The sequence below is a fragment of the Eucyclogobius newberryi genome, unplaced genomic scaffold, assembly GCF_026437365.1.
Source record: "Eucyclogobius newberryi isolate DKJ021-1_F unplaced genomic scaffold, fEucNew1.0.hap1 SCAF_1, whole genome shotgun sequence".
In the NCBI taxonomy this organism is placed as follows: Eukaryota; Metazoa; Chordata; class Actinopteri; order Gobiiformes; family Gobiidae; genus Eucyclogobius; species Eucyclogobius newberryi.
The window spans coordinates 7,372,974-7,382,973 of NW_027315723.1; the positions used below are offsets into that span (position 1 = coordinate 7,372,974).

The 10,000-nt window shown below is 42.6% G+C and overlaps 1 protein-coding gene across 1 annotated transcript in view; it reads right to left on the reverse strand.

Moving 5' to 3' along the window:
- Window positions 1-5,981: 5,981 nt before the first annotated feature.
- Window positions 5,982-10,000, reverse strand: part of tagapb (T cell activation RhoGTPase activating protein b) — a 30,198-nt gene continuing 26,179 nt past the window's right edge. The window contains exons 13-14 of the mRNA XM_072453830.1: window positions 8,856-8,937; window positions 5,982-7,984 (exon numbers count right to left, since the gene is read on the reverse strand). Coding sequence (XP_072309931.1) covers window positions 6,960-7,984; window positions 8,856-8,937 — 1,107 coding nt within the window. The 3' untranslated portion in view covers window positions 5,982-6,959. The remainder of the gene's footprint in view (window positions 7,985-8,855; window positions 8,938-10,000) is intronic.

Here is a 10,000-nt window from a genome sequence, read left to right on the forward strand (position 1 = left end):
AACCTGCTGCCCTTTTGTTTTTGCATTTGCTTTCGTGTTTTTGTTTCGTGTTACCCACTTTGTATTTGGTTTTGCCTTATCATTTTTGTCCTTGCTTGTTTTGCATTTAGCTCTTTTGCTAGTTTGCTCTGCTTAGTTTTCTAGTTTAGCATCTTTTGTGTTCTGTTTATTTAGTTTCGCTTAAGTCGAGTGTTCAGTTGTCTTACATCTAATTTCCTTTTTTGTTTATCTAATAAGTCGGTTGCTACCAACTGGATAATTAGATAATAGATAGTAAATTCATGTTTAACAAACATGGAATAATAAATATTTTTTTTCCCTCAATGTTGTTTTATCATTTAGCAATTCTTACATTCTACATTGTTACATAATTTGTTTATCATAATCTTTCTTTTGTGTTATAATTTGATTGTAACTCGTGGGTTCAAACCCTCCACACCCTCTGTAGAAATATAAACATGTTTATAACTGAGTTACATAATGAGTCAATGGAGATTATAATTCTGGAGAATATAAATGTCATACTCTTGATAATAAAAGTTCTAGTAATTATGGCACTGTCTGAAGATATGAAACATTTTGTCCAAGTAACTGGGATAAAAAAGTCTCCTCTTTGAACTAATACAGAGGTGTCCAAACTTTTTTCACCGAGGGCCGCATTTTGAAACTTATACGGAGCAGAGGGCCACAAACAACCCGTCAATATTGAAAATTAATCATTCAAAATGTTGCATTTGACATAGTTTCGATGCCTCCACCTTTAATAAGACTTGGAACATTAATATTAAGTTGGTATAACATCAAAATTCTTGAATTTCCCAATTTCACAGTAAAAGTACTACTTTATTGTTTGGACCAACTTAACAGGAAGCCGGAGGGCCAACAAAAATTGGTCTGAGGACCACATTTGGCCCCCGGGCAGTATTTTGGACATGCCTGGACTAATAAAAGGTGTTTGTTTTCCCTGACTTAGTGTTCATGAAATTACTTTCTTTAACCTTCAGATAGGGACTTTCTAAGGATGTTCCAGCTTAATAACCCTGCCCTATAATGAGTGTGAGAACGCTCCTGGTGAGGCTCAGCCTGCTCAACAACAGATCCATAATGGATATATGGATATGGATCCGACACATAAAGATCATCGGCCTTGAGTAGAGTAAATGTCACTATGGTTTCAGTTTGCTTTCAATTAGCTCAAATGATCTGGTTTTGTTTTGCCGTTCACAGCTTTGTACTTTTGCCTTCAGCTTTAAAGCCCCTCATTCTGCTAAATGCACTCTCTCTCCCCTCCACTTTCCCCAATTCTCAGCTTTATGCCCAATAGCATAACCTAAAATACAGCATAATATGTCCAAGTGAGTTCATATTGTCATTGGTCCATATTCACAAACCAAAGTTATTTTCAAAAACTTAAGAGCTGTAATTACGTACTGCATGTTGTTTTCTACCGCTTGTTCTCGTTGGGGGTCGCGGGTGACTGGAGCCTGTCCCAGTGGCTTTGAGCCTTAGGCGGGGTACAGCCTGGACAGGGGCCAGCTTGTCACAGGGTCAACACAGAAACATAGACACACAGACAAACATTCACTCTCACATTCAATCACAAGGGGCAATTTACAGTTGCCATTTTCCCTAACACTTGCATGTCTATGGACGGTAGGAGGAGCCGGAGAACCTGGAGAGAACCCACGGTAACACGGGGAGAACATGCAGACTCCACCCAGAGAGATCATTGATGCTGGTCTGGCCCGGGAACCGAACCATGATCTCCTTCTTGGGAGGCAAGAGGCACTGGGTGAATGTTTAACTGTGTGACTTCAACAAATCAAAGAGCATCAGAACACTTTGACTCAGATCGATACATGGGCTTTGTCACCCGTGTGTCCAGATATGTATCAGCTCATGTTGACATGTCCCAGACTGTTATCAAAGGTAGACAAATTCAGTCTACAAATGAAAGAAAGGGACAAGCTACAGAAGGCCAATAGTTCAGGCCACCACAGATTGAGTGTCTGCAGGTCAACAACAAATATGGTGACAAAATTAAACAGAAAAAAAGAAGGAATATTTTCAGCATAAATTAAAGGAGGATAGCTGTGACATTAATATTATGAAAAATGTTAAGCAATGTTCTAGGCAAGAAAATGAGAGGTTCACCCCCTGCATTCATAGAAGTGACTGAATTTGTAACAAAAACTAAAAACATTTGTGTGTTTTTTTACTCAAGTTTTTATTGAATTGTGCAATGTCTATCATTGACATCATCACATTACAAGGAGGCTCAAAAAACAATAGCTCAATTGCATTATTTCCTGATTCCTGACCTGTGAGTGGTCCTTAAGCTCTGTTTCCACAGCTGCTCAATGGGCAGGTGCTCATGTGAGGGTTCTACTCAACATTTGTACAGGTCAGAGACAACACCACTGCTTCTCCCTTTGCCCAGGATAGAATAAAGTGGGTGATGTTTTAGGTTGCATCCCCATGGAACACCTTGGACACGCATCGCAGCACGCAGTTGCAAGTAGAAAAAGAAAGTAGAGCCTGGTAGGTCATAGGATCTTTTTAAATCTATAAGTTCTCTGAGTCCATCCTGCCCTATGATGTCACTAAATGTGTGAACCCCTTTGAATTTCCATGGAGTAAAATACATCATCTTTTTGTCTATTAGGAGTGAATGATTGTAGAAGATTGGTGACTGTGAATAAACTGGTTGACTCTATTCCAGATGGACATGAGGTGAGCGACGATAGCGCCGTGTTTGTGTTTGGTCGTCTTCAGTGGGATATTAGAATAGATAAAAGCTGGTCGGACTAAATGATTGAATTAACTCTGTTTCGATGGGATCCATGATACTGCGCTCTCAGATCTGAACCACGAAGCACCACGAAGTACCGTGAAGCACCGTGAAGCACCGTGAAGCACCGCGAAGCACCGTGAAGCAACGTGAAGCACCGTGAAGCAACGTGAAGCACCGTGAAGCACAAGCACCGTGAAGCACCGTGAAGCACCGTGAAGCAACGTGAAGCACCGTGAAGCAACGTGAAGCACTGTGAAGCACCGTGAAGCACCGTGAAGCAACGTGAAGCACCGTGAAGCAACGTGAAGCACAAGCACCGTGAAGCACCGTGAAGCACCGTGAAGCACCGTGAAGCACAAGCACCGTGAAGCACCGTGAAGCACCGTGAAGCAACGTGAAGCACCGTGAAGCAACGTGAAGCACTGTGAAGCACCGTGAAGCACCGTGAAGCAACGTGAAGCACCGTGAAGCAACGTGAAGCACCGTGAAGCACAAGCACCGTGAAGCACCGTGAAGCACCGTGAAGCACCGTGAAGCACAAGCACCGTGAAGCACCGTGAAGCACCGTGAAGCAACGTGAAGCACCGTGAAGCAACGTGAAGCACTGTGAAGCACCGTGAAGCACCGTGAAGCAACGTGAAGCACCGTGAAGCAACGTGAAGCACCGTGAAGCACAAGCACCGTGAAGCACCGTGAAGCACCGTGAAGCACCGTGAAGCACCGTGAAGCAACGTGAAGCACCGTGAAGCAACGTGAAGCAACGTGAAGCACCGTGAAGCACAAGCACCGTGAAGCACCGTGAAGCAACGTGAAGCACCGTGAAGCAACGTGAAGCACTGTGAAGCACCGTGAAGCACCGTGAAGCACCGTGAAGTACCGTGAAGCACCGTGAAGCACCGTGAAGCACCGTGAAGCAACGTGAAGCACTGTGAAGCACCGTGAAGCACCGTGAAGCACCGTGAAGTACCGTGAAGTACCGTGAAGCACCGTGAAGCACCGTGAAGCACCGTGAAGCACCGTGAAGTACCGTGAAGTACCGTGAAGCACCGTGAAGCACCGTGAAGCACCGTGAAGCACCGTGAAGCAACGTGAAGCAACGTGAAGCACCGTGAAGCAACGTGAAGCAACGTGAAGCACCGTGAAGCACTGTGAATACCACTCAAAGTTTGGAAGGCTAATTCCGCCTGATAATTTGAGTCTGTAAAGTGCGGAAGCTTTTATTCTGGGATTCGTTCCATAAATGAGAACCCAGTACTGGCATCAAAGCAGATTTCTAATAAATCATATGTTGAAAAAGAAATTTAGTTTTGGATTGAAGGCCATCACTGTAAAAGAAATGAAAGCTTCTCTCAATAAAATGTGACGCTTTGATGGAGCATACTTGCTTCTAGGCACATTGCAAAGCCTTTATGTCTTGTATTTAATCTATAGCTTGTAGGAGATATGTTCAAAATCATGGAAGATTGTTGAATTGGGGGGAAACATTAGGCCAATTGGTGTTACCTTTTCAAGCAAATTATTAGAAAAGGTCATGTTTAAGTAAATACAGAACAATTTGACATTTATGGTCTTAACTCAGATCTCTAGCATGATAACAAGGCAGGATATTCAACAGCCACAGCACTGGCAGCTCTTTCTGATGAGTGGCTGAAAACAAATAGACAAAAATCTGTTGGTTTGTGTGGTCAACATTGATTTCAGTCCCGCGTTTGACTGTTGCTTAGTGAACTGACTGCATACGTTTAATGAAGAGTTATCTTGCGGATCGAAGGCAATGTGTCCTTTTTAATGACACCTTTTTAAACTTAGAAAAGCAATCATTTGGCTTTCCACAAGGAAGTTGTTTTGGCCCTCTTCTGTATGCTATATTTGTGAATGAGATTTCTTTTGTTTTGAAAAGTGCTTGGTTTATCTCTAATGCTAATGATGTTACACTCTATGCATCAGCAAAACAACAGATCATCTAAATAACATTCTTCAACAAGAATTAGATGTGATTCAAACTTGAGCTTGTGAAAATAAGTTGAAAATTAATGTTTTAAAAACTAAATGTGAGGTATTGAGATCCAGAAGTGTTTTTATGGTGCTGGCAATGAGCAGGTGAATGAAGCCAAATGATTGGGTTTCACAGATGACTCTATTTCAACATGGACTCCTCATATTGAAGACATTATTAGTACAGTCATCACAAATATACAAAGATGTGCATCATTTGAACCCTTTTATACTTTTGATCTGGTCATTCAGTCTCTGGTCCTTTCACATCTGGACTATTGCTTTGCAAACTGGTCGAGTGCATCCAAAAATATATATTTCAGAACTGCAACTATAGCAATCCAGAACAGAGCAGCTCGGACCAGCATGGAAGTCCTGCACAAGAGGCTTTCCTGGTTCACTGTGAGGACAGAGTCGCTTGTATTTTGTTTTATAAAAGTGTGAATACATTACAAAAGCTGCTAAGTCTGTTTGCACACTTTCTGCCCTCTAGTGAGCGGCGTGGGTTAACTCAAGACAGGCTTCACCAGGCCATTTTACCCGTCCACTGCCCTGAGACCAACGCTCTAAAAGATCTGTTACGCACTGAACACTAATGCTGTGCTAACTGTCGTCTTATTATGTTCAATATGATAAAAGGTCATGTCTGCTTGGTTGTGCAATAACATGTTTCCACTCATGTACCGATATAATTAGTGTACTGCAACAGGATTGTGTTTTGCAGAAACCTTTTTTTAGAACTACTAAGATGTATTGATTTTTGTATGATAATTTGTAACTCAATTTGTGTGTGCTGCTCATACACTTTCACTGCTGTTTGAGGAGCAAATGTGTGAATCCTGTTATAAAATGCCCTAAGAACCCAACAGGACACAAGGGTTAATTTACTGCATGTAATTTTGACATATAACAGTATTTGCACTCATCTCATTCTTAAAGAAGAAAGAGCCTGTCAACTTTGTGCAGAGAGGAAGAAGAGATGGCATGAAGGATGTGCGATTCGAAGAAAAACCTCGTGCTTTGGCTTCCTCTGTATTTGTCAGAACAGTCTGTGCTGTACGGAGCCTGCAGCGCGATTATGCAACACGTGCAACTGAAAAAAAAACTCAACTCAAATGGCTGGTTCGTTGCATTGTCTTCTTTGTTTCCGATTGGCATGTATGGAAGACAAACAACGCACAAGCACAGTTACTTCTATAAACTGGACTTTATTCACACATGGCAAGCCAAATAGTGTAAAAGTGCCTGAGTGTAGTGAGGAGAAAGGAAAGTGTCCCATTTACAACAGAGAAATATTCACAAGAAGAACTGTACAATAGCATATATGTGGCCATAGCTTAGAGACTACAAAGTACACACAACGTTGAAACAATGCAAAAAATAAGACGTCAAAACAATGAAAATAGGAAGATTTTAGTTCAAATGAGTTCAAATTATTTTAAAGATGCACTATGTTTCTTCAGTTCCAGGTATTTTTATGGCTTCTGGCATCATTGTTTGTCTCTATGAACATAAGTTTAATGCCATGCTGTGGAACATTCCAGGCCTGGTAAGAACAACTCCATGAAGACAAGCAGAAGACACCCTGAAAGTTAGTTGCTCCTTATAATTAGAACATCTGTGGGGATTTGGTGCCATTTGACTTCAATATTTGGTCCATTTGACTTACTCCGCTGACAGAACCGTTAGCAACGCAGACAACACCTTTAAGGAAGTTGAAAATCTCAAACGCCTTGAAATCCAATCTAATAAAAACGACTCTAAACCTAATGTATTTTTCTGAATTTAAGACATTGTAGCTCATGCAGATCATTCTTTTCGCAGTGTAGAATTACAAAGTGTATGACCTCATATGTACGGACAGGGAAATGTGAAACAATGAGCTTCAGTCTTGGTTTGGAGCTGGTTTAGTCCAGGATTAGACTGGATTCTGCCAGTCTCAGATTGGTCATTGGACTTTGACTATGGAAGTTGTGATGTTTTGAGCGACGCAAGCGGGAGTAAAACTGAAAATAAAACGTACCATAGTTTTAATGAAACTACCTTCATTTGAGTCTCTGGAGTGCAACAATAAGATTCATATTTGGACACAAGAAAATCAAATTCCAACATATCAGTCTTGCATATATTTCAGATTTGTTTTGATTCCTTTTCACGCCACACGGTTTGCTCAGACGTAGGACTCCTTGGCGTATGAGAACTCTTCAAACAGGGGCTGGCTGCATCTCCGGAGCAGTGCGTCCGAACGTCCTGCTGGTACAGACTCCGACATAGCCCTGGGTCTCCTCACCCCCCTCTCCAGCCCCGTCTCTGCGCCCGCTCTCTCCCTCGGCGCATGTGCAGGTGTGGGGCAGTCATAGTTGACCGATGACGGACGCGACCTCCTGTCCAGTTGAATAGCATCTTGGACCGTCATGGAGCTGTACGCGGGGGGCAGTCCTGTGTTCTGGACCGCTTGTCGATAAGACGGGGGCTCGCACGGGAGTCTGGTGTCTACGTGTTTGAATATGTCTATTGCTGAGAGCGGGCGAGGTTTAGGCGTCGTGTCTTCGCTCTGTAAGTCTTCTTGAAGGGTTTCGCACGGGTATATACTCTCACTTTGCAGATCTGGCTTCTTCAGACTGATCCGGTTAAAACTCTTTGCCCCGAGCAGGCCTTTCACGGAGCGCTTTTTATCCTCCAGCTTGTCCTGGCTGAACTGCGGCGAGCTCGGTTTCCTCTGACAAGTCGGAGACCCGGTTGGCGAGCTCGTGAAAACCGATCCGTCCGATTGGTTGGACGCGGCGCTGTCCAGGGAAGAGCAGGAGCACTCTTGCACGCGATCGGTCGAACGGCCAAGCAAGGCGTCCGTGTTGTTTTGTGCGATGTAGAAGGCGCTCCTGCGACTCAAAAAGGCGTCATCGGAGGTTTGCTTTGTCAGCGGATGCTCTGCGAAGAAGCGAGCTGGCACGGAGCAGTCGTCGCGGCTCCGGCCGTGGCATTGGAGGCCGGGCGAGTCCGCGGACAGGCAGATGATGGGTTCGGAGCAGCGGCGGGTGAAGGCGGCTTTGGGAGCTCGAGGAGAGGATGAGACGATGTTGGACAGGGATGAGAAGTTCCGGGTGTTGTCTCCGGCGGAACTGTCGGCCTGCTCGGCGTCTCCGTCAGCGTCTGTGCTGTCGTAGGCCGAGTCGTGAGGCTGAGAGGACACGGAGTCTGCGCAAGAAAATGACATTAGTGACTGTACGTACAAAGGAAACCCAAACAGCCAATCAGCGAGCAGACCATGTTTCCCCCCGTTTTTGGAGGTTCACAATGTAACTTTTTTGGTGGAGGAACCGCCACCTGCTTCTCTCCACGGGGATGTTATTGCTTTGCCTGGAAGGTTCCACAGAATGTCATTAAACGCATCTATTTCCATGTAGACAATTATGTGTTTTGACTGGTCTTACAAACTGGGTCAGCTAGGAGCGCTTTGGAACGGTTATTTTAATGGTACGTGAGCAGCAAAATACTTTTCTTGATCAATAAACTCTAAATTGTACCTGAATTATGCTTTTTATTCATGTGGCCGATCTCAACAATTCACAAAAAGAGCTCGACCAATTTTGTGGCACTGTGAGACGTGGCTAAAGCTAGAGTAAACCAAAAACTTCTTCTGGTTTATTGTCCGCTTTTTGATTATTTCAGTTCGCCGGGGCCGCTACGCCACATTGCAACGTCAAAGAATACGCCAAAAGGCCAGTCAGATACACGGAAGACCCACTGTGAATAATACACGGGCACACACAGACTGGGATAGAGAAGGGAACAAAAATGTCAATATCGGACCAATACCGACAGCACCGATAACCGATAAACCCTCAAGAAGTTACACTCTTGTCAATGTTTGTTAGTTTTAGATATCTTTGTTCATATCTTGATTATTATTCAATGCGTTTTAATACAAAGACAATGAAAACAATATGTGCAAAATAATAAATATGTGTCAAAATGATGGCTGAATTATAAAGTCTTACAACATCAAACACTAGATGAGTTTGATTTTGGATTCCTTGATATGCTGTGCTGTTTTTCTTTCCTTTACCTTCATCTGTGTCCAATAGATTTGGGATGTTGTCTCCAACAATCTCCCAGTGCTCGATCAAGAACTGCGTCAGATCTGCCACCTTCAACCAAACAAGAGCAAAGTCAGTCACAAAGAAGCTTCTTATCTAATTAATGACTTACTCTAATGTAATTAACACCAGAACAGTTTCATAGAGCATCCTTAAGCTGTCAAATCTGTCCCTGAAATGCCTTTTATTGTTCCTACACTGCTTTAAAGACCACTGACTTCAATGATATATAGAGAATTATCTTATCTGTCTTGTTTGTTTTGTGTTTTTTAGTTTTGGGGGATGAGCAAAGCAGTAATCATACCAATAGCTCTCAAAACATTCATTAAAAGTTCCTTTATCCTCTCTGTCAATATGTCCACGGCTGTGCTCATAATACGTTAGTATTAGATAAAAGTTAGTTTTGTTTGCCATGTAAGATTTTTCAAACATTGTGAACTGTTTAGTTACCAGTTTTGTAATTTGTTACATCTGAGAGATTATAATTTATTTCAAATAAAAGTATTTAGCATTAAATTATAACATATGTGAATCTTTATTTCACAGTTTGTTCAACCCCATAACATTAAAGTCAATCTGAACTAAATACATTTCAATCCAGTTCCTCTTAAGTTAAAACACAGTAGCTGTAGAGATTCATTACAAATGCACTTCCAGACTGACCAACAGTCTTTGTGCGACAACAAATGAGATGCATTACTGTCCCGACTCTTCAAGCCGCTCCAGCTGTGCTCAGAATATGTTGTTGTCCTAACTGAACATTCACATCTGAACTGAAAACTGCTGCCTCTCTACGAAACTGTGCCTGAGGTTAAGAGCGTCTCAACCACACGTCTAAGTCCCCAAAGCCAGCACCGCTCTCTGCACCTCTAAGTGCGCTTCAGTCTCTGTGTGTGATTGTGTAAGCTCCTTTTGCTGGGTTCCACAACCACATATTATTGGTCTGAACGTTAACGAAGGAGGGGTTTGTAAAGCTGCTACGCTATTGTTTATCTTTTTTTCTGTGGTTCATTTGTGCTGACAGAGATTAACATCATTAGTTTTTGTTTCATTTAAGGAAAAAAACCCAGTAATTACAGAAATATTAACCATGAACAAAATGTTTTGGGCATTT